This window comes from Arctopsyche grandis, chromosome 7 (genome assembly GCF_051622035.1).
Source record: "Arctopsyche grandis isolate Sample6627 chromosome 7, ASM5162203v2, whole genome shotgun sequence".
NCBI lineage: Eukaryota > Metazoa > Arthropoda > Insecta > Trichoptera > Hydropsychidae > Arctopsyche > Arctopsyche grandis.
Window position 1 is genome coordinate 3,401,701 of NC_135361.1, and position 27,210 is coordinate 3,428,910.

The 27,210-nt window shown below is 32.1% G+C and overlaps 1 protein-coding gene across 13 annotated transcripts in view; it reads right to left on the reverse strand.

Annotated features, from left to right (window-relative positions):
- Eip63F-1 (Ecdysone-induced protein 63F 1) overlaps positions 1-27,210 on the reverse strand; it is a 143,371-nt gene that overhangs the window by 18,669 nt on the left and 97,492 nt on the right. For 5 of the 13 annotated variants that reach the window (XM_077435369.1, XM_077435372.1, XM_077435370.1 and 2 more), the window contains 2 exons: positions 20,683-20,782; positions 4,204-4,347 (listed from right to left, as the gene is read on the reverse strand). In XM_077435369.1, coding sequence (XP_077291495.1) covers positions 4,204-4,347; positions 20,683-20,782 — 244 coding nt within the window. Of the gene's footprint in view, positions 1-4,203; positions 4,348-12,751; positions 13,419-15,409; positions 15,558-20,682; positions 20,783-27,210 lie in introns of those variants that run through there. The other 8 variants (XM_077435374.1, XM_077435373.1, XM_077435380.1 and 5 more) reach the window with 8 other exon arrangements.

Sequence of the window (27,210 nt, forward strand, 5' to 3'; positions counted from 1 at the left end):
TTCCTGTTATGCCACAATGGTCTGTTTAGAATAAAATAAATAAATAAATAAAAATATATATAAAAAACAAACGGTAGAACTTATATGAACTTCAAAAAGTCCAAAATATCCAATTGAAATTTGATAAATTGCATTATGGTAGATACGATGCTTTCATCGTTATATGTAACTATGCATAAATTAACCGACCGTCACGAGCGACGGGCGGTTTAGCATTCCGGGAAAATCGGATTTTCGAAAACCGCCATCGCACTTCATGCTCTGAATTAATTTTCAGCTCGGAAAATTCAGCTCCGATTACAATGCCGACTGTTGAATCGTATTTACCAGAATTGCCGTCGTCACAAGGTCAACTTTGATAAATCGTACGAAATTATTGTCGAGGATCCATCCCACCATAAAAGATAAAGCCTCGATTCCCTTCTCCATCTTCTCCTTTTATAGCCCCCCTCCACACACCCTCCACAACCCCCTTCTCCATGTTTCGCTTTTCAGTCGAGAAACTGGCTTTCATTGTTCCGATTTCTCCAGCGTGAAATCGCCTCGTAAAAACGTGACCCGATTGCCCTTTGCGAGTGTCGAAATGTGCAATTTTCAAACAGCCCAAACACGCACTGGATATTCAGATTGGATCGGAAGGGTTTCCAAATAGATCAGACCAACAAAACACTATCAAAATAGCATTTTGAATCATATTGAAAGAGTGATAGTAAGTATTTTTTTTCTTCTGGAAACCCATTGTTATCTAAATCGGATGACACCTCATTATTTACTCGATATATTAATGTATCCAATGCTATATTCTATATGTACATATTATTTTTATTTATATTATACCAGGAAGGCCTGACAGGTAAGCCCCAATCCGATTACATACACATGTAAATTGAAACAATACCTGACATCTACATATGTATGGTCAGATATTACAAACATCGTATAAATACGTTCAATATCATTTTTCATGTAGCGATACGAATTTTCACATTCAATAAACAACCACAGAGATATCAATGGTGAGAAATCAGGCGAAACCTGAGATATAAAAATAACTTTAATAATAAGGTTTGCAACGGAAAATTGAAAAAAAGGAAAAGCCAATTTTACAGGAGCCGTTTCAATGAAAATCAGAAAAATTGGCAAATTCTGATAAGAAACGATTGATCCGGACAAATCAAGGTCTGGCCAACAACGACTCTAGTGGGAATCGAACCCGTGACATAATTGCACGAAATAATTCAACACTCACCACTAGACCACGCTGCTGGTTAAATATATAACCTTTATAATGGTTAGCATAATATGCTTTCGAGCAGAGTTGATACGGTTCGATTTCCACTAGTAGCTGTTGGCCAGACCTTGGTTTGTGACTCCAGGTAGATCGTTTCCTGTCAGATTTTGGCAATTTTTTCTGATTTTCATTGAAACGGCTTTTTCCAATTCATGATTCGAAGTCCCCGGGGGCGAAGGCTCTGAGGGCGCAGGCGCCAGGGACGCAGCCGCCGGGGGCGAAGCTCTAGGGGGCAAAGGCGCCGGATTCTGGTATACATATAATTTCGAAAGAGACAGTATATGTATGTTTGTTTGTTCGTGACAGTCAATTTAATAAAAAAAAAAGAGTATTCAAATAAATTTATATAAAATAAAAGTATTCAAATAAATTTTAATAAAATGTTTACTATTAGATTAGTCATGTTTAAGCGGTTTATATTACAAATAACGAGCGAAGCCGGGTAAAACCACTAGTAGTATATGTATAATTTAGAAAAAGGCTTTGTATGTATGTATATTTGTTTGTTTGTTTGGTTCGTAGAATCCGTGACGATCAATTTAATAAAATTTAATAAAATGTTTACTATTAGATTGGCCACGTTTAAGCGGTTTATATTACAAATATTGAGCGAAGCCGGGTAAAAACACTAGTATTATACATATAAACGCTTCATTATACATTAAAGTAAACGAGGTGATATTACGGTTTAAAATTCCTTGAAAATAATTTCGAAACATCTTTACAATAAATATTTACACACATTTATGTTAAATATTTGACTATGTAGAACGCTTAATTTATTTACGAAAACACTTAAAAACAGCTGTCTGAAAATGTTAAATCTGAACAAAGGTTTTCCAGAAACTCTTGTTCAAAATATTGAACCTATATACATACATATGTATGTACATATAACATTTGAGCTATTACGATCGGTGGAAACTGATCTCGCAAAAACATAATTCCAGAAATAACCTCGAATTGAAGAAAATCAATTTCAGACACCGATACCATCGATATGATTAATATCATTAATTATCGCCATTTTCCAATAATTTCCCGTACAAACGTACGTTAAATATTACGCATTATTTCATGGTACAGGCAATTTAGCACTGGCTGTGAAATATAATTGGGTCAATGTCTTGACACATGAAATACGATAATCGGATTAGCGATATGGGTCAGATTACCCTCAATTATAAGCGGGTTCGGTTTATTATTATAATATACAATAAATCAAATTATATCCACACACACCGTCTACATTAACAATATCCATTATTCATATAAACTAAACTACATTGCGGTACACACAACTACATAGGTACAGTCCCCTTACCTATAAAACGCTTCCTCACAACTAGTGTTCCTTCTCGAGAATTTCTCGAAAAAAATGCCAAATTGAGAATTCTCATTTCTTTAGAAATTTTATAATTAAAATATTATAAAACAGTTTTTATTATATAAAAATATTTTCAATTATTTTACTGCCCTTTATAAAGCTGCATTTGAAAGGGCGGGTTTATACCCAATGTGCATACTTCTTAGAAGGTTTTAAATACATTCTGATGCTATATTCTTCTTTAAGCTCATAAATGGTTTCCTTGATTGTTCTGATTTACTGAATAAGGTTAATTTCAGAATCCCAGTTCGATACCCTAGACGCGTTACACTCTTTTCACTTGATCCTTTCAATACTAATTCCCAAAAATATTTTTATCTGCAGCGCGTTTATCGTATGTTTAACGGAGAGCTGAATGAGGTTGATCTGTTTGGTATTTCCCTACATCAATTCAGGTCTAACATCAAGAGAATCTTGACCGATTGATTCATTTTTTCTTCTATTCTATTTTTCCAATATTTCCATTATTTTTATACTTTAGTTTAGTTATGTAATGTGCTATTTAATCATATTATAGCTTTCATTCCTTTCCATTTCATTTGTTTATTTTGTATTTACCTTTTTCATTTGTTTTTTATATTTGTAAATTTCAATTTCTTCTTATATTCTATCTTATAACCTTTTCCAAATATTTTAATACTATAGTTTAATTATGCAATGTACTACATATTTTGTCATGCCTTTATTCTTTACTTTTTAATTTGTTTTCCTTATATTTATCTTTTTCATTTTTGTAAAAATCTATTATTGGACTCGGGTGTTACATATATTATTTATTTACTTTTTGTGTTTTTTATACCTATCTCTGTACATCCTGTCTGTTGATTTTTCAATTAATAAAATAAAAAATAAATAAATAAAATAAATAAAGGGTCTGGGAATGATGAAACAAATTTACAAATTTCTGACTTTCGAACGTATCTTATCTTGTATGTTCTTTTCTTATCTTATTTTGACTAATTTCTGAATTGATATTTATCTCATTTTGACCTGCACATTGCAAACGCGTCAATCTTTAGAAACTCGCAAACAATATCTTCTGACTGCCCTCAATTATCCTCTGAATGCATTTACCGTGATTTTTGACCTGACTTTTTTTCTATTAATATTTATTTCTATTACTCTACCCAGCTGGCGGTGTCATATTTGCTTTGGTGATTATAGAAACCTCTCCGATAAGAAGAAATAAGGCGTGGGAATCAGCAGAATGCAGTACAAAATTAATACAAAAATTAAATTCCAATAATGCGAAAACATATATTTGTATTCTTGAATCCAATAATGTCGAATAAACGATACTTTACTGTGTTATACATGTAGATTTTTTCATTTATCAAAATTTCTTGACAATTCTCGAGAAATTTAAGAAGTTAAATTGAGAACTCTTATTTCTCGAGAAATAAAAATCATCGAGAAATCAGAATCACTACTCACAACAAGCTCATATCTCACCGTTTTCCCACGATACGGTTAATGTGAGCTATAGAGAGGTTGACAAAATAATATTATATAATAAGATGATTACCTGCACGACTCGCATCCTTCATCAGGTCCTGAAGAAGTTCGTCCTTGACTTCTATTCCGAGATTCCTGAGCATGAACTGAAGCTCAGTGAGGGTGACGTGACCATCACTATCCCTATCCAATAGACCGAAAGCTGTCCTGAGATCTGAAATAAAAAAAAGCAAAAAATACAATGATTTATAGGATTCGAATGCTCATTTACACACATATTATATTCAATGTGATTGCGCAATATGAATTTTCGCATTGAAGCACCGCTTGTTAGTGTCAATTAATTGGATAAAAGGATTAGCCGGTGAGTTCGTGTGTGAATAATGATTTTGTCGATCGGTACGCCACTGCATTGTGTGAAATAGGAGAAAATAAATACAATACCTCTGTGTGTATTTGTTTTTATGTATAACTGAAATACCCGGCTTTGTTTGGGATCAAACTCGTGCACAGTAGAATTCACAGAAGAATAGATTAAAATTTTAAATTGAATAATTCAATATTCAATAATAGTAATTATTAAATATTCAATATTTTTGCAATTATATAATGAATAACATAGTCATACCGGTGCTTTATGAAATTTCAATGCCAAACTCGGTGCAGATTCATCGGATCTAAACATGTAAATAAACTCACAAAATATATAATTCAAAATAAACGACTTATATAACAAGTTGTATAATTATAATTTTTTATCTTCACAATTGACAGATTGGCTGTAATTGAATTGCAATTTACCATCGAATTTCATAAACCAGTACACGGTAACTAATTTTTCCTACTACCAGTGTATCGGTATTTACCGGTAAATGAAAAAATGGTTACTTTTCTTAAAAACGTTAATCCAGATTGAATCATAAATATTTAAAAATAAATCTCAACTGTATAATGTCATATAATTGCATTAAAATAAATTCATAATAATAAATAAATTTTAAATTTTTATTTATTACTAGCTGAACCCGGCATACGTTGCAATGTCACAATAATGCATGCAATTCCCGTTCCCGTTCCTGTTCCCGTTCCCGTTCCTGTTCCCGTTCCCGTTCCCGTTCCCATTTGTCGGAAAAACACAGGCAGCGAACACATTTGAAATTATTGCCTTGCAATGACACTCATTCCCGTTTTTACCGTCTCTGTTCCCGTTTTTGGGCAATTTTTTTTCACAGTAATCTTCCCGGACATGCATACAACAAATTCTGAAATTTCTATTGTAATCGGTTCAGTGGTTTAAGAGCCTATACGAGACAAACAGACAGACATTCAATTTTATATATAGAATACATACCTACATATATAGATTTTTCATATTTATTTATTTAAAGTTTGGACCATTCGAAAGTACAATAGATCATAATTGAAATAACCTTCTGATCACATTTATTACGATTTGGTTAGCTTGTACTACTAGTGAATTTATAAATTTGATATTCTCACATTTAATATTGAAAATAAAATTCCAGACAACCTAATCTACAATACGCCATTCGCATCGATTTTAATGTATTATTATGCAATAATATGCCTATATATGTATTTAATTCGCGATAAAATAGATGATTTATAAATTTACCGGTATTTTCCGATGGCGAAATATTGTCGATTTACCGATACACCAGTATTGCAATCCCTAATTGGCTGTAGCGAAATTTACATATACATATAATACTAATAACATATAATACATTTCTACTATACATATATCTACGACCGTAAAGAGGATTGATTTTATCCCTTAAAATAAAATAAAAAAAAACATATGTAAAACAAATTATTTTCAATTCCACACACACGAATACAACATGTTGTAAAATCAATTTAGCTTAACCCTATTATTATTATTATTGACTTCGAAAGCCTACAATTACTATATCCATTTATATCGTTTCCCGAATTAATTCCACTGCGATTTATCCCGATCCAATTTGTTCTGCCGGGATATCCGTCCCGGGATACACATCCATAAATAAAATTAGCAAAACAAATCATCGTATAATCGAATATGTAATTTGGCCAGTTGGCGACCTCTGCTTCGTATCGATCACTATGCATATTACATAATGTACATACATATGCAGGTAAGTTTCATACATATAAAGTAGGTATATATACATAAATGTATAATATGATAGGTTTTCCTGGAAAATTTGCACGTCTGTAAAGTGCAACGAAATATTATACCAACATTTGCATTATGTAATACGAATTACGTACATACATATAAGCAAAATCGATGCACTTTCGTGCAAATTGCGCAACGGAAATGCATCGTTTTGTTATTTCTGAAATATCTCACCGACATGAAACTTTGTATACTAAAGTTATTTAGTAGTGTAGTTTATATTATTGATAAATTAATATTTTCGTAAACATTTCGACAACAGTCACATCTATGTATGATTCGAATTTTTTGTAGTAATCTGTATAATTGGCAGCAGCGTGGACTAAATGGTTAGCATATTATGCTTTCGAGCGGAGTGGTCACGGTTCAATTCCCAATAGCAGCTGTTGTCTAGACCTTGGTTTGTGACTTCAGGTCGATCATTTCCTTTCAAATTTTGCCAATTTTGCTGATTTTCATTGAAACGGTTCCTGTAAATTGGCATCTCCTTTTCAATCGCTCTTGAAAATCTCAAACTATTCAACGTCTTAAGGTTCGCCAATTTGTATAATAAAATTCTGCAAAAAATTCTCCATAGATGTCACTGTGGATGATGTTTTTATGCATTCGCATTATATAAAAATGCTTGTATTAATTGTATTATTGCATTGTATCTGTATATATTCGTACACTCGTCGCTTTAGAGCGATCTATAAGCGCGAGTGTACATGTTTGATTGAAATAAACTAAAAATAAGGATTTGTCTTAATTAAATGAAGATTGATATTAAATCTTAGAAGAATCTTAAATCTTAATAAAATAATAACAACAACCAAAACATTAAATTTAATTTAAATATAATGTATTAGTTTCATCTTAATTTGAAAAAATCGACGCCATTTTGAATGCATGTATGTATGTTTCACTCAATCACAAAAGGCGCCACTATCTGCTTTTCACAGCTGATGAATTTCTGCATATTTCATGAAATCAGCAGATACTTTGATAAATTTATGAAAAAAGCAAAAAGCTTCCACCGTTTATAAACTGAGCAAATAGATATTATCATGAAATGAAAAATTTTACAAATTGGATGTAACATTAAGCAGAAATCTGAACACAAGATCAGAGACTACACGAATGAATGCACGACAGATGTGCATGTGACTTTTGAACACATAGACAACTAATGAACTATTAGAATATTTGACACCTGGAAAGCTGTATAAATATAAGTTTAACTATCACTTCGTGCACTTATAGAAAAACTATATCTCATCTATGTACATATATCAGGCATTTGGCACATAAATATCATATCCAGCCAGCAGTATGGCTTAATGGTAGCGTGTATCTTTAGCACCAAGTGATCAGGGGATTTGATCCGCCATACTTCTGGTTAGATTTGGGGATATTTGTGACTCCAAATCGATCGTTTCTTATCAGAGTTTGCCAATTTCATCTGATCATTGATGAAACGGTTCCTCAAATTTGGCAAAAAATCATCTTTCCTGTTGTCACAAATCTTCTGTATTTATTGTGTGTATAATTTGTATAAATCCATAGATGTCTCAATGGATTAGTTCTGTAATTAATTAATTAATTAATTATTATTTCGTGTTCTTCAGCTTCTGGAAATACAGTGATTTATGTAATAATAAAATGATGCATTGTTTGTAATTAATTGTCCAGGAAGGTGCATTGGGGTCTTCCTGTCAAGTCTTAGTTCCTGGTATATATCTATGTAAAATAAATATCATAAATTGGGGATTTTCTTAAAACCATACGTGCAATACGATACAAATTCCATTCGACATCCAGTATGAGACATGCAAAAAAGAAAATATCAGCAAAGTTCAAAGTCGCCTAATCATATTTCCGTCTCCGGTAGACGGAGAGTTTTCCCGAGACATGACTGGAACTCCTTATCAGCTCAAAGTCTGAAACGACACAGTTTCAGCGCTGAATAGCTCGACAGATTCGTCTCAAAGCTACCGAGCTTATATTGCGTGAAATGTCACTCGTGTAAGATCGCGAGTCGATAGCATAAATTCATGTACATATGGAAATTTCCAACCGAAATAATTACAATGTCGAAATTTAATATGCATACGTACATAAGTGGCACACGATTATGATTAAGGTCCATTTATATTATAAGGCATCGACCAATCTTGACTCAAGTCTGTATATTAGAACACTGGTAAAATATTCTTTAATATAAATAGTGCACATATATAGTGGCGGTCAATAAAAAAGTGTCCACTTTCAAATTACGGTAAATGCAGATACATATATGTACTTTTTTTTGGGGGCTGGGGATTTGTTCTGGGAATATGATTCTTTGATTTTATTTAAGCCGTGATTTTCGGCTCATTCATATCGTCAACGTGCTGTTTATTAAAATTATACCAAATTATCCTAAGCTGACCTCGGCGCAAAATGTCAAAATTTCGGCTTTGGCTTCGAAACACGTCAGTTCCCGATCTATCGCTAGTCAAGTTGGATGCAGCAAGACATCATTGCTCAAATATATCAATATGAAGTCAAATCCTACACCTCCAAAACGAAACAAATGTCCACGAAGACCGAAAAAGACGACAATTACTGAAGATTGACTTTGTAAGTGTTCCTACATATGTTCAGAACGATTCAAAATTGCCGTGGATATCAGATTGGAGTTTATAGAGGCTGGAGGTTTTGAAATAATGGGGTTTCTTTGCAAGAAGACCAGCAAAACACCTATTCCCTACCAAAAAAATGCGTCTGCAGCGTGGTAGGATGGACACTTTTTATTGACCGCTACGTGATAGGGTAAGGTGGACACTTTTTTATTGACCGCTACGGTATATATGTATGTACATATCCTTTTTCACAATTCGAAATATAAATATTCTAAATTTTGACCGCCTATTCTGCTACAGCAAATCATACAAACAGCACTAACCTAGTCAGTGGCGTAACTAAGAAAATTGGGCCTGCATGCAAATGTTAGAAAAAGGCCCCCCTTAGAATTTTTGTTATTAAAATTAAATTGGTAATTAACTATAATTTAAATGTTCTTTTTCCTCGCTTTCAAAGTCGCAAATTATGCAATTACATATTTCAAAGACATTTTATTTTAACGTCGTTTTTATAGATTCAACAAGTTGTTTTGCCCGGCTTCGCTCAGTATTTGTAATATAAACAGCTTAAACATGGCGAATCTAATAGTAAATATTGATTTGATTTTTTATTGAATTTATTTGAATCGAAAACAAAATCGAATCGTCGTCATAGAAATTTTGACGTGTTTACGAAGTTCTCAACCATACTTACATATGTATATACTTGCATACATACATATTCTCTTTCTAAATTATATGTTAGATTGCAGACAATTATTATTACCGTACCATTACGGAAAACTATTGAATGTCGTGAGAAAGAGCACAGATGGGTTAAAATTCAACACGCAATGTGTTTCGTATCAAATTTGGAGCAAAAAAATTCAATAGTGTTTCCTATTAGTCATATGAATAATTTTAAGAAGACTTTTAATATGTTTATTTGAAAAATGAAACGCCGAAACTAGTCCAAATAACCCCAATATCAATCTGATGACTTTGATATTCTATATATGTATGTACCTATTTGCATTTGTTATATGTAATGTAAATGGACCTTTATATGTAAATACGTGAATATTCAATATATTGTTTTGTTTTTTAATTCGACAAAAAATTCAACGCTAGAGTGTATTTTATGTATTGTAAGATTGATTGTTAAATAGCGTTCGATAATACTGGCGCCACATCCTAATTACTTTAGTTTGACTAAGATTAATAGTGTTCTCTCCCTCGTGGATCGCTTTCATTGTTATCTGTATCCTTCGATTCATTTCATTTTTATTATATTCTTCGTTGTGTTTGTATATACATATATAGGGGTACGAATAATTTATACGGGCCGTCGAATTCGATTTTAGCCCTTTTTATTTGCCTAATGTCTAAGAATGTGAGACAAAGCGAAAAAGGGATGTGGCATTTGATAGTAATAATCCCTATAAAAAGAATCCTATCTGATTTAAATTATTTTATGTTTCATTAAATGTATGCACTCACTGGTTGATGTATGTATGTACATATAACATTGAACAGAAGTATTGTAAGCATTATAAAAAGCAAATACAAATATCAATTAACATCCAAAGAGACATCTATTGTCAAATTTGCAGCATTTTACACAATTCAGCAAAATTCCAGATTCTGAAAACTCGAAATTTGCGAGAAATGGGTAAGGGTTGCCAATTTGTTGGAAATTTGTTAAATGAAAATCAGAAAAATTGGCAAAATCTGATAGGAAACGATCGATCCGGAGTCACAAACCAAAGTCTGGCCAACAGCTACTAGTGGGAATCGAACCGTGACTACTCCCCTCGAAAGCACAATATACTAAGCACTAGTCCACGCTGTTGGTATAATATTATATATAATATATGTTTAATTATTCACGATGAAACTTTGTTTATTTGCATAATGTAATATAAAGTTGTAAGCCTCATAAATCCAGTTTTGATAAAAAATATATTATATCTTTATATACATATATTTTTTATTGTTACAAATCAATATACACTCGTCATTACAGATTTGCTCCAATGCGACGGGTGCACGTTAACGAAATACAGAATACATAAACAATCAGAAATCAGAAATACAGTAATACATATACAATCAGAATATATAGCATATAACAATTAATCAGAAATAATAATCATAGAGACATCGATGGATTATTTTTAGATTTTTTTTGTGTACAATTTTTATACATATAATAAATACGAAATTATAGAGATGTCTATAGAGATATCTATAGATTTCAGATTATTGTGTATAATTATTACAAATTATACACAGGCAGATTTTGTGACAACTGGAATAGATCTAATACCAAGTTTCAGCAATGATCAGATAAAATTGGCAAACTCTGATAGAGAAACGATCGATTTAGAGTCACAAAACCCCCAAATCTAACCAGCAGATGGCGAGGACTCGAACCTTTGACCTCAGTGGTGCTAAATATATACGCTACCACTAAGCCAAACTGCTGGGTATATATGTACATACATATATTCTAAATTCACTACTGTGTAACTTTTAAAACAAGAAATGTAAAAATAATATAAAAAGGGTGATAAAATACAATATGAAAGCCTGGAGAGAATGTACATAATTTTTACGAGCTTTACAAGTTGGTGTAACGATTTGTTGTAATATTATCTAGATATTTTTAGTATTTTTTTAATCAGTAAATCGCATTTATTACAAAACAGTGGGTTTTGTAGTAAATGCGATACAGTACATCTATGGAGAAAACCTTTTTAGTAGCATTTTTTTGTACAATCGGCGAACCACGAGACACTGAACAACTCAAGGTTTGCAATAGAAAATCGCAGAGGTAAAGTCAATTTTACAGGAACCGTTTCAATGAAAATCAGAAAAATTGGCAAATTCTGATACGAAACGATCGACGTGGAGTCACAAACTAAGGTCTAGCCAACAGCTGCTAGTGGGAATCGAACCGTGACCACTCCACTCGAAAGCATAATATGCTAACCACTTAGTCCACGCTGCTGCCGATTATACAGATTACTACAAAAAATTCGAATCTTAGATGTGACTGTTGTCTAAATGTTTACGAAAACATTAATTGAGCAATAATATAAACTACACTACTGCATTACTTTAATATACAAAGTTTCATGTCGGAAAGATATTTCAGAGATACCAAAACGATACATTTCCGTTGCACAATTTGCACGAAAGTGCATCGATTTTGTTTATATATGTATATATTATATATGTACGCAATTCGTATTATATAATGCAAATGTAGGTATAATATTTCGATACATTTCTTTTATTTTGTTTTAAATTTTATTATATAAAAAAAGTAAATCAAGATTTTCAGATGAACTTTAACCGATGATGAGATCATCTCAGCGTTAAAATAAATACATACAGATATACATACACACATATAGATATGTATACATACATATATGTATGGGAATTTGCTTTTGTGTGCGTGTATGTACACAAAGCGCAAGCTAATTTTATTCACGTACATATGTATATACGCGTGAGCGGACGTTTACGCAAAGTTTTTATTCACGCATATACGCGTGAGCGGACAGTAAAGTGTTATGTCATAATCCATGCGTTGATATCACATCGGGCACAACACTAGTTTATAGATAAAGACAAATACTCCAATTTTGCAATAACAAAATGTAACAACAAGACCTTGAAGTAATACTTTTCACTTTATATAGAGCATTTCATTCAATTTACGTAAGACACAAAATGTCTAACAAAAACACATATAATAACAATGATAAATAATCGTCGAATGTCACCATAAATTAAATTTATTACAACACACACACACACACATAAGATTATTTACTCACAGAAATTATGACTCTTCCTTCTACTGTTATTCCTCGGCGGATTCATATCGAACTTTTTTCAAACAAACAAATTATTAAATCACACACCGTATATTGATTATTAGTAAAAAATGGCTAAATCACACTTGTATTTATTATAGTAAATTCTCTGTAACGAGGACTTTCCATTCGGAAGTGTAATCATAAAATACACAGAACGTGCCGAATGCAAGTCAAAATATATAATGGCAAGTTGATAACATTAAGCGGCGTTCCGTCGTCGCTTTGTGTGATCAACCGGAACAATAACTCGAGTTAAATTTAAACGTGCGGAACGTTTCTTAACCGTGTAATATTTGCTGTCACCTTCTTTTGGACTAATAACGCTTTTTTGGCACGCGTTTTCCACTTAAAATATTGCACATGTCACGATTTAAAGTGTTTTGACAATTATTAATTCTAGTACATTTCTCATGATGAAATGCCGTGAATGCGAATTGATGCGAATTTTATTATTTTTTACCGAGTGTTCGAGACTGATTTTAATAAGCGCCGGTTTATTTTTAAATTTATATTTTGATTTTGAGTCATTTCTTAGAGACTTTCTATTGGAAATTTATTTATTTTACGAAAATATTTTAGAAATTCAGTAACTTATTCAAACAATTTTTTTCTCTTTTTTATTTATCTAATGAAATAATATATTTTTCTTTTTTATATGTACATATGTTACACTGTAACTTTACACTAACTGAAAATTTATTTTCACTAGTGAAAATGTATCAAACAATGAATTTACAACGTTTAACTCTCAACTTAAATACATCAACTTGTAAGTGTTTATGTATGTATATGTCACAGTGAAAGCATATTTCAAGTGAAAATATGTTTTAACCAATTCAAGCAGTAAAAATGTATCAAACAATGAATTCACAACGTTTAACTGTATAAATTTAACCCTAACAGTCCAATCTTAAATGAATAGGGCCATCCCTTACTTAACTTAACCTATACTAACACTTAAATAATACCAACCCTAACAATCTAATCTTAAATGACGTTTATTATGGATTTTGATTTTTTTTGCCCCATTTCAGATCATACATGATTCATAATTGTACATAAAACGGTGCCGTAACTTTTATTAAGTTCAAATTTTAGATCCCATTAAATATTATGTATATTATTAGTGTTACAGTGAAAGCATATTTCAAGTGAAAATATATTTTCACTAGTGAAAATATATTTTCACCAATTCAAGCAGTGAAAATGTATCAAACAATGAATTTACAACGTTTCACTCTATAAATTTAATCCTAACAACCAAATCTTAAATTAATAGGGCCAATCCTTACTTAACCTAACCTATCTTAACCCTTAAATAAAACCAACCCTAACAATATAATCTTAAATGAATAAAACCAACCCTGAAAATGTAACTGGTTCTGACTTCACTGAAACGTCAGTGAAAATATACTTTCACTTGAAATATAATTTCACTGTGACATACATTTGTGAAATACATATGTATGTATATGTACACACATACATTTTTTTCTATTTTTATATCCAGAGGCGACCTCTCCCAAGTATACATATACATATATGTATATACGAAGTATGGAATGTTCCATGCTTGGCATAATGAGGAAAGACAGGAAACGGAATACGTGGATGAGAAGGGTATTGGATTAAGTGGATAGAGTGAAGAGATTGAAATGGCAATGGGCGGGCCACGTGGCTAGAAAAATGGAAGGTAGTTGGACAAAAGAAGTGCTAAAATGGTACCCGAGAGAATTCAAAAGGATATAAGGAAGACCGCAGGGAAGATGGGTAGATGAAATTAGGAAAGTGTGTGGGGTGAGATGGATGAGAGTAGGGCAAAACTGATACGAGTATAAGCGTGTTGGAGAGGCCTTCATCCAGCAGTGGATGACGATAATGATGATGATATCTTTATACATATATTTATTTTTACTTCCTTTTTTGTTCACAATTTTGTTATTTTATCTTGTTATTATACCTACATATGTATATATGTACATACATATACATATATGGCATTAATATTTTATTTTATTTTACGAATTACCAACCCTTTGGGTAACACTTATGCTGCATTTCCTATTTTATTTAATAAATAAATATAATATGATTGGAAACATTTGATCAGTAGCTTCGTTTGATTTGGTCGGTAAATATATGATCGGATATTATTATTATATTTCACTGATTGTTTAAAATAAAAAAATCTTTAAAATAAAAAGCGCCTATTTGACAGTTCATATAAATAGCATGTACACTCTTTTCAGCTAGAAGTTACTGACCATATTTATATACAATATAATACAGTCAACCTTCTCTTAACGCACTAGATTTGTTTTAAAAGAAAATGGAAAAGAACCAAAGATATAAAAAAGTCGACATAGAATATATTTATGTAACATTTTGCATGTTTATTTATTTTTTACGAGGGTTGACTACTAGTATTAGAATGTATAATATTTTTGTATAGAAAACTATCTACCACTTTTTAAAAAATAATATTTTACTGAAATATTTAATTTTATCCAAATAAAAATTGAAATGTAAAAAAAATTAAAATGAATATAATGAAATTATATTTTTTCAAAATTTTCGTATGCTTAAATTTATTAATAAAAAATATTATATATACACGATAAAATGAAAAATCAATAACCTCGAATAAAAAAGTTTTGATATTAAAAATTATTAAACGGTCACAAAGTAATATGTATCGTTTATCTCACAATCGACGACACAGACTGAACGATGATACGTCGCCAACGCTAATTAAATTCAAATCACTCTACAAATATTTAATTTTTAAATTAAAACCTCACCACATACATACAGGGTGATCGTCACAACACTACAATAAAACAATCGGAACTCGACACGATAAAATTTTACATGCGAAACGAACGGCTGAAATAACTTTTATGTACGCCATCGTGAACACGTTTCAGCAACTTTTAAGCATACTGTATCAAATACAATGTATGTATGTAGTATGTCCTACGTATAATACAATACGTATGTATGTACTTGGGTTAGTAAAAGTGTTGTAGCATATAAAATGTGACGTTTGAATGATATGTAAAAGTCGTGTCTTCTTTTTTTATTGTTTTTTACACACACTAAGAGTAAATACAACGTCGTCTTATTGCGCATATGACAGAGTACACAAAGTGTTTTCTGGTATCAAACAAACATAAGGGTAATAAAAGCGGTCATAAAGAAGCAGATCTGACGAGTGGGAACTCTGACAGACTACAGACTAACACCTAAGCCGTGTTCTTACATCAAATTAACGCTGTAAATGAGAGCCAAAAAGGATAATAAACATTTTTAAATGCATTTATGTATAAATATGTGTATATGTATGTACATATAATACATAAATACATATAATACAAGATTCAACCATATTATTTATGTTTTTGACTATACAAGTATATGTATACTCATTTTTTTGCACGACATCTACATATGTTCAAACATTGTATATTATAAGAATTATAATTATAATTTACCTACATACATATGATAAACTGATAATGATTTTTCCGAAACTTTTCCACTTTTCCCCATCTCTGGCTTGAAATTTCAAATGAATTTCTAATTTTTAACTCGACTTTAGTAAACATATCTGCGGTCTAAAACCTTCAAAGCATTCCAATACATTTTTATTTGGCGATTCTATAATTTAATATAGTATAATTATAAAGTACAGGGCAAATATATAATATATAGTATGTATATAGTACAGGGCAAAGCCTTAACTTAAGTAATATAATAAGTGCAAAGCCTTAAAGGTTGATAGCTCAAATCATTTATAACATTTTGAGCCACACATACCTCAGTACAAAGTCTTTATTTTTTAAAGATTTTTAGAAAAAGCCAAAACCTCACAGTTAATTGCTAATACTGCTCGAGTTAATTTGAAAGAATTTGAATTCCTTCTTTGAGATTATGACTAGAAGTAGGATAGTCACAGTGCTATCCATTGTTCGGCAAACCTTTAACAATGCATTTACAACCTTTGAACAATACACGGCCCCCTCAGACTCCGGTGACTAATTATGACAAATGAAAATTTCACAGGACTACAAACGAGATTAATATTGTTGCGTAGGGGTGGGTGAAGGATCCAAATAAAAGGCCAAAGTCGCTTCACAGCATTTATTGGGTGATTAAGGAGATCCACGCACTGCCAGTGCTCCGTCCAGAATGCCTTCATATGGCCTAAGTACCTGCTTATAAAGGGCAGGTCGCTCAGTGCATCTTCCTCGACACGTTTTACCTATTGTTATAGTCACGTACCAGATATGCAGTCCCACAGTCTCGAACTGTCGGGTTTGAGATTAAGAAGATACACGCACTGGCAGTGCTCAGTCCAGAATGACCTGATATCGCCTACGTACCGCCTTATAAAGGGTAGATCTCTCAGGACGTCTAATCTGTTTACTTATTGTATAGTCACATATTCGGATATGTATTCCCACAACATTAGGTCTCCCCGTACCGATTCTGAGAAAGGACTAATAACGGTCATTGTTTAGCCTAAATGCACTTAGAGTCCAGATACAATCCTGGAAGTAAGTGCAAGCATTTAGTTAATCCGTTAACAGATATCCGTTGGTCCTAAGTGCAAGCAATTAGTTAATCTGTTAACAGATAACCCTTGAACGGTCACATAGTCTCTGGGATTCTATTCGCTTAATCCGCGGCGTACGTAACAATATTAATAATTTTCCTAGAACTGAATACCGTGAAAGATCATTTAGTGTAATGCACTTTATAAAAAATAAATATCGAAACCAGCTGATGGATTTAAACCTAGAAGCAGAGATGTGGCTTGCAGAGATTTGGAAGAAAGGAGTATTGAGCAATTCCCATTTGCATTACTTTTAAATAAATAGTTATGTACTTGAATTTTTAAATGAACTTTGAATGAAATTGAACCATTTTTTAAGCCTCAATTTTTGTATTCACACAAAAGCAAAAATTGAAGCTGCCACCAAACATTTCCACAAAAATGCCGATGACAATTATGTGGCCAGGTTAAAATATCACTTATCTAGATTACCACTGATCTACATTACCATACGTACTCCGTTTAACTGGGACAGATTGCAACTGAAACTCTATCCCAACTAAACGACGATTGTCAATCAACTTTCTAGAATTTTCTCCGACATACCTAAATATCTAAACTAGCACCGTATGCTCTAAGATGTCCCATTTGCACGATGAATTACAATGAATAACAACAGTTTTAGAAGCACTGAAGCGAATTGTATATACGAGAAATGTATTTTGGATATATCACGAGTACTTCGGACGATTACCCGCCACTGTTACAGAAGTGGCAAAGGAAAGAGAGAAGTAAAAAAAAAAACACTAATAAAAAAAGTGGAGAAAAGAAAATAGAAAAATGAAAAAGCCTCACTCTTAAAGCAAAGTGGTCCTCTTGCGGAAAGTTTTATTGTTTACTCTTTTTTTTATTTTTTTACATTGCAGGCAGAGTAAATATTCCAAAACGAAATAAAACCAACTATGTATATAATCTCCATTATTATTCCACTGAAGGGGACACAAAGTGGGGTAGAAAGGACAGCAAATGTTTCAATTTAAAAGTACACTCATTTTAAATTAAAACCGCACTAGTTTCAAAGGCATGAATTGAATTAAATTAAAATCTCAGATATAATAACCAGTAGCGTGGTCTAGTGGTGAATCTTGAATTATCTCGTACTTGATGTTACGAGTTCGATTCCCGCTAAGTCTCGCTATTGGCCAGACCTTGATTTGTCAAGGTCGATCGTTTCTTATCAGAATTTGCCAATTTTTCTGATTTTCATTGAAACGATTCCTGTAAAATTGGCGTTTCCTTCCCAATTTTCTGTTGCGAACCTTTGGTTATTGTTATATCTTAGGATTCGCCATATTGCTCACCATAGATGTCTCTGTGGTTGTTTATCGAATATAAAATTCGTATTGTTATATGAAAGTTATTCATCGTTATTTATCGTATTAATACGATATTTGTAATATTTGATTTAGATTTACATGTATCTATGTAATAATTATGTGGACCAGGAAGGCGCATTTGGGGTATACCTGTTAAGCCTTCCTGGTATATTTGTATATATGTATGTATGTAAAAATAAATAAATATGTATCGCCAATTATATCGTGCCAATCTTAATGCGAGGTCCTTTAATGGAAATTTCATATACATACGTTGTTTTGCACAAACTTGAGATTGATTGTTTGCGAAAACTATTTATGCGATAGATGTCCTATCACGTGAGGCATGTCAATCGAATTCCAACAACTGATTGGAAAATACCTCGTTCCGAAACTTTGAGTTCTTCGATTAGTTACTAGATCCAATCGCAACCTTGCGAAGAGTTCAAAGGGCCACTTCAGACATTCGCGGAAAATTTCAACATCGATCCTACATAAGTAAAGTCGGTGTATTGCAATGAAAGGACTTATTACTTTATATAATACGTACGTAATTATCTTATTTTCGTTTGTAAATTTCTCAATGGGAATTAAGCACACTTGTTATCCCTGTAGGAGAGCATATATAAGTGGAATGTTTTCATGTCTGTTTCTTTTATACCTTCAGGGAAAATTGCGAAGTGAAGGATATTACTTATTATAATAAGTAGTATAGTTATGTATTTGTATAGCGAGCTCTTAGACACTGAAGGGCGTATCGTTTATTTTAAGTGGAACTGAAGTCTGTTTGTGTTAGAAGGGGTACAAAACATGTTTTGTGACATATAATATATACATATTAAATTAGTATTTCTAAAAATAACCTAAGGATGAACAAATGTAATAAAATATAATATAACATAGTCGACAAGATGTGTATATGTAGATTTTCTACGCGATTTTCAATAAAAATATCATAAAATATGTTTTCTGGTTTATATGTAAGTCATAAGTTTTCTACTCATAGTCAGTTCACCTACATTCGAAAGAATTCCGTTTTAAATAAAATTTTATTACATTATGAGAATGTATTATTTTTGTGATAAAATCGCATCCAATCGTTTTTCCACATTCCACATTTTATTTTAAAACCAAATATATGTATATATATTTATTAGCAACCAAATTTCGATGCTTTAGATCAATCTTCGACAGTGTATACTCTCAACGCCCATTTTGACACAATCCATCAATTAATGTTCATTTGCACTAATGTCTTGCACTACATATGTATGCATGTTATATATGTCACAGTGAAATTGTATTTCAAGTGAAAATATATTTTCACTGACGTTTCTGTGAAATCATAACCAGTTAAATTTTCAGGGCTGATTTTATTCATTTAAGATTAGATTGTTAGGGTTAGGATAGGTAAGGTTTAGTAAGGGTTGGCCGTATTCATTTAAGATTGGGTTGTTAGGGTTAAATTTATAGAGTTAAACGTTGTAAATTCATTGTTTGATACATTTTCACTTGAATTGGTGAAAATATATTTTCACTTGAAATATGCTTATATACATAAACACTTACAAGTTGATGTAGTTAATTAGTGAGCGTACTCGCATAAGGTATGCATTTTCATATCTGATTTAGTGACGATATGATAAATGAGCACAATTACTGGTAGATGTGTACACTTAAAATACAAATCAAGCTGAATTTGACGAACCTACAATTGTTTAATTGTCAAAAACTAATAATTTTCTTTATAATACAATATCAATTCATGTAGTTTGTAAGTATTGTGCAAGTACTCGTGAATAATGCAACAAGCTTGCAATTTTTATTGATGGAAATTTTTTTGCGTATTTCACGTAATATCCAATTTTACGAAATCGATATAACATATGTATGTATATGTACGTTTTATGTACATACATATGTACATAGATAGTTTAATATTACATATAACATACCATTCAAACTGGCATCTGAAGGATCCGGCACCCTGGCAAGCTCTTCCGTTTCCGACGGTGACGTGCTGCCAGTTTTTCTTTTGGATTTTTTATCATCTTCCTAAAACGAAAAAAAAAATCAACATTAAAAACATATATTTTTTGATATTCAAATGCTTTTTATTGATCAAATATTATGTACACGATATATTTTAGGTATTTTCTAAAAATTCTTGTGGATCAATAACAAAAATGCGTTTATTTTATCGAGGTAAGCCAGTTATCAATAGAATTTTTGTTATTAATCCACAAGAATGGTCGAAATATGATTTTTCTTAGTGGAATTTTATTTAATTCTCATATAAAGACAATTTAATATTTATTCAATTCAGATTCGTGTAAATACGAGTAAATACTAGTACGAGCTTTTAGCTCGCAATTTTACCGATTTAAAATTCAGTACACTTCTAATTAACTCTTTTAAACGAAAACAAAAAACAGTTTGGCCAGAACACTATCCCAATAAACATGTTTCAATAGAAAATACTCAATATAAAATAGTATTAACAGTGTGAAAAAATCCCAAATGAAAATACGTATTTTTGACTTTTGATTTGAACTGGACGATTACTTAGAGAGATTTGAAAGCTGAAAAGTACTACAAATGAAAGATAAAATACTCGACCATGGATTCTAATATTCATTTTGAACAGGAAACATATTTTGAGACATCGACCGAACAACACCAAGATATAGAAAAATCGCGTGATTTAAAAAACACATATATGCAGTGGCGACTCGTCCATACGCACTGCGGTACTGCAGCACCCCCGAGGAAATTGAGAAAAAAATAATATTATTATATACATAAATGTATGTATATTATATGAAAATATCAATACTATTTAAGCGTGTATTAAGCTCGCCTGCACACCGATACATCCAATAATGATCATACATCGCGGTACTAATATCAGAAAGTGAGGCATCATTTATGATTTTGTGCAGTACGGTTTTCGATGGAATATGCCGAGTGGGCGAAGGAGGTGCGCGGGGGCAGTTAGAAGCTTGGTCCGTACTGCACTCCCAACAGTACACATTTCTTGTTGCGTTCGTGTACGCGCCGCGCGCTTTTGTCTTTCCTTCTACACCTCTTATACTTTCTACGTTTCTACACTTCCTTCTACACGTCACTTTAAGTATTTAAGATGGTATAAAAATCAAGAGAAGCTGCAATCTAGTAATATCGATGCATTTTCAATTAAAGAAAACTTAAAAAGTTAAAAACTACCTCTGAGCCAGAACGGTGTTTTTCATCAATAAATAGAATAAAGACATACATATATAAGAAACACAATGGTTCAAGAAAGATTGACGGCTTTGTCTATGCTGTCAATTGAAAAAAATTGATTATGAACAGTGAAAAATTTAACGAAAAGGTGAAAGGTTTTATTCAAGGAAAAAAGACAGAAGAATCAATTTTTTAATGAAATTAAATACATATAATGTTTAATTTTGATAATTATGTTGTTAATAGTAAAATATAATCCAAATAAACATTTTTTTTATTTGTAATCAACCGCAGCACCCCCAGATACGAGCTCCACGAGCCGCCACTGCATATATGTATGTATCTCCGAATCTCGAGCCAATCAACATTTTTTATTATAAGATTCGTGTTCACTGGGTATAGATCTATAAGAAAAGTCATATCTCGTCTCACAGTGATATTGGAGAGATATATATTAGATTTAAAATGGAAATGAAAATGGAAAATATACATACAAACTAATATACAAAATAAAAAATAATAAAAACTGGGAAAGCTACCCACATAATACATAAATACATATGTATATACGTACAATCTAAGTGCATTCACGTCGCGTAAGCGCTTTTTCTCGTCTTGGTCGCAAACATTTTAAGCGGACCGAACGTGAACAAACAAATGGGTAATCTTCTGCCAGCTTTGACGCGAACGCACACTACTCTTCTCTCACACACACATTGGTCCCTTCAACTTCACTTTGAATGACAGGAAGAGGTTCCATATCCGCGTGGGCGAGCAAACCCAAAGGAAAAGGAACCCGTTACGGAAGTAAGTATATACGGGTGGGTAAACACGTATGCAACGCAGAATCGGCATGGAAATTTTCCAAGTGCAACAGATTCTGTATAAAAGATATCCAGTTCTCAGATGTGAAGGCTAGATTCTTTTATGTTTTATTACTAGAGTTCTTCTTAGCTATGAAGTATAATACTAAGACCTTTTGAAAAGCTGAAAGCTTCGATTCCCAGACGTATTTTCATTGACATACATATATATTTCGATTTTTTTTCCACTATGTGTGGTCTTTACAAAAAAATTCAAGTATAATATAATTCTTGTATCGATTTGATGAAAATAAAAAGCATATTCCACCGACAAGATAGGGTGCTTATAGCCAACTGAATGTTATGTTTTTCTCAGAAATATTTTGGTCTATTAAACTGAAATTTCATATCAAAGTTTTTTTCATAAGTTTAAGCTTAATGTCAAGTAATATATAAAATTTGATAAGCATCCTTGATTTTGATGATTTTTCTTCCAATATTTTTTCGACCCCATAAAAATGTGCGCTCTTCATGAAAAAATTCAAGTATGAATGTGATGAAAATAAAAAAAAATCACTAAATATAATAAACCGGAAGTGGTATTTTTTCTTCTTAGATAAGTCAAAAATGTTGTGACCACGATTATTTCCACACCCCTGAACGTATCAAGCTGAAAATTTATATTTGTATTCTTTATATACTAAATTAGAGCTGACAAGGTTTCGGTCAGAATTCGTAAACCAGAAGTAGTATTTTTATTTAAAACAATATTTCATTATATTATTTTGACCTTTTAAATTATTTTAATTTTCTTGATATTTAATGAGTATAATAAATATAGTGAATTTAAGTAATAAAAAAATTTCGTACAAAATCCGACAACCGGAAGTAGAACTTTTGTCATGTGTAAGTTTCCCTACATTTGCGCTCAATTTGTGTCAAAATTACTTTCATAACCGGTATGTGTGAACGTGTATGTATGTTTAATTATCGAAAATTGTTTTTAGCGACCTTCTTATATTCCTCAAATACATTAGAATTTTTTAAAATTAAAACCCATATTTTTGACTGGACGCTTGGCGTCCAGCACAATGGCTAGCGAATTGTTCTGTTTAGCACAATAAGGCAAGTATTTAAAAAATCTTAATTTATTTAAAAAAAATTTAAAATATAAAATAAGCCTTTTTTTTGGGGAAGTATATTTATGCAATTCGACCCAACTTTTCGCCAACGACCGCTATTCAAACTTTCTTCCAACTTCTTCTTGACTCACTGCTACTGACAGTTAATCGTGTCGAATTAACATTTCTCAGATGTAAAGTGTCATCGATCAAATCAAATTCGGGCTATACAACAATTCTAAAATCACCTGCGAGTGAAGGTACCTGTGGAAATCGAATTAGACACACGTCAATCGTCAGCGCACGGCAAAATATCAAAATATGTAATGTGTTTTTAATAACTCAATTTAGTTAAAATTTGGAGCTATTTATGCTATAAGGACGTAATTGTGTATGTTTACTTGAGGTGTGCGTGCATTCGCACGGCACATTTCAGGTATTATTTCCCAACGCATGCGCGCTTTATGTGTTCATGCGTTGTTGTTTATTTTGTACTTGGTTATGTACAGTGTGGTTTTTTATTAGAACAGTGATGTGCGGTTGTTCTTGTGCGATATTCATGAACAACTGTCTCGTTCTCCGACGAAAGGGTCTCTTAGACTGTATTCGTTGGGGGGGTGGTGGCCTCATGTTGAGGGCTTTAAGAGTCAAATTCCTTGACCTTTAAAGCGGGCTTAGATGTAGAAGAGACGGTCAAACATATTGATTTTATTATTTTGCGAGTCGTCGTCCAGTGTCCCTTAAACATTTGAAACCAAAACGAATCCTATGCGTATGCTTGTCCTCGGCAACCTTTGGACTCTGGGGTTTGGGTTAATGTCGTACACATACACACAGTTGGGTTTTATTGACTCTGGGATAAGTTGTGCGGATTTGCATTTTACGACTGGAGGCTTTCCATTCGCCCTGTGAAAGATTTCGTCTTACTGAAAACGTTCCGAGCCCTCGTAAAAATATGAATTCGCATAACATAGGTATATAAATACACGTGTAATATAATATTTAAACCTATAAAATTTTAGTTGTAATTAAATTTGAGGGTGAATTTTCCGTTTTGGTTAAAAGGTTTCAGTTTTTTTTTTTTAATTATTTATTTTGTAGAGGACTGAGCTATTTATTTTGTAGGTCACGTTCCGTTCTAGAAAGAATCCCAGACGCTCTTTAATACCTCGTGAAGAATTTTCATTTATGTCAGCATTTTTCAAATTGCGTATTGAAATGTCCAAAAGTTTAGCCGTGTCAAAATAAATCATGTGCTTTCTTTTAAACGCATTGCTTTTGTTTTTTGCATACTCAAAAGCTCTGATTTTTAGCGAATTTTATTTTTATTTTTACATAGATACATATATACCAGGGAGATTGTTGTTTAGAACATTTTCAGTTTAACTTCGATGCAATACTAAAAACTATAAGTCACAAGAACATCATTTTTTTTTATGTAAAGCATCATTCTTTCTCATTTAATAATATAAATATGCAAAAGATAATATCGGATGTAAAGAAATTTTAAATGCGACATTTATTTATTTTATAAAGATACATATATACCAGGAAGAATTGTCAGGCAGACCACAATGTGTCTTCCTGGACAATTAATTACAAACAATACAGCATTTTATTATTACATAAATCACTGTATTTGCAGAAGCTGAAGAACACGAAATGATAATTAATTAATTAATTAATTGCAGAATTAATCCATCGAGACATCTATGGATTTAGATTTTGTACATATTTTTTACAAATTATACACACAATAAATACAGAAGATTTGTGACTACAGGAAAGATGATTTTTTGCCAATTCTGAGGAACCGTTTCAACAATAATCCGATAAAATTGGCAAACTCTGATAAGAAACGATCGTTTTGGAGTCACAAATACCCCCAAATCTAACCAGCAGTATGGCGGGTCGAACCCACTGATCACTTGGTGCTAAATATACACGCTACCATTAAGCCATACTGCTAGCTTAATGTATAATATAATATGTAGGTTTCCTGATTTTTTTTTTAATAGATTTGATTTTTTACATCCTTGAAATTAAAAATATATTATGAAGACTATGCTCAGGCGCGGCTCATGCATGTGGACTGCGGTACTGCAGTATGACAATGTAATGGCAACTCATGGAAAATGTTTTTGTGGGTATCGTATGAACCCTTCTATAGTTTTTGTACCCAAATTCAGTTTGGTTGGGGCACTGCAGTACCCCAGCCCCTATGCACGAGCTACCCCTGATATTTATTACTAAAATTTTTCCATGGTGCCATTACAGTTGCCGTAAGCAACACCTTCGATTTTAAACGTTCACATATGTATATAAATTTAAAGATTATAAATTTGAAATTATATTCAAACAGTGGTGACAAATAGTACATTGGTACATAAATTGGTTCGTTTTCCAATTTGATGACAAACCGTTTCAACAATGAAATCAGATAAATTGACAAACTCTGATAGGAAACGATCGACTTGGAGCCCAATAAATCAAAGTCTGACCAGCAGCACTGCAGAAATACTGTCAAACAAAAATAGGTCAAACAAGGGCTTGAGCTCGAGACCGTTCGGTAGTTAGCATTAATGCAACCACTGAGCTATATTTCTGGCTAATACATACACCAGCAGTCACATAAAACGGAACACTAAAGCGAAACATATTTTTGCGTGAAATTTCGGTAATCTTATATAAAACCAAAACCGAAAGTCATTTAAATGATAGTTTGTACCATAGTGCATTCGTGTAACACCAAACGTGAAAAAAAAGTTGATAAAAATGAGTTGGGGAGAAATTTAATGGAGGGCAGATTTTACGACCGTATACATATATGGGGCAGATTTACGGCAGACATACATATATGAGCGGTGGCTCATATTTACATATGTACATATGTAAATATGATAAAAAATAATATGTAGATACAAAATTGTTTAAATTAAAATACATGTGCAAATAAATAAAAAATAAAACTTGAAGGATGTTACATATGTATATGAAACGACAAAATTTCACTTCATCATAAATTTCTCAACAAGTTACACTAAAAGTATTCCAAGTTATAACTTTTCAAACTTCTTTCGGATTTACGACACCCTCCATTAAAACGAATAAATATACCAAAACATAATAAAAACTTTTACCCAAAACAAATATACATATACATATGTAGATATAATACATATGTATTATTCATATATGTAATAAAATGACCAAAATCGTCAAAACATATCTTATTAATCAAACGACAACAACCTTGAAACCCCCTAAAATTCTACACCGTAATTCGAAAACTCGCCGCCCCATCCTAGAGTTCAGGGTCTGGAGTCTGGCGCCT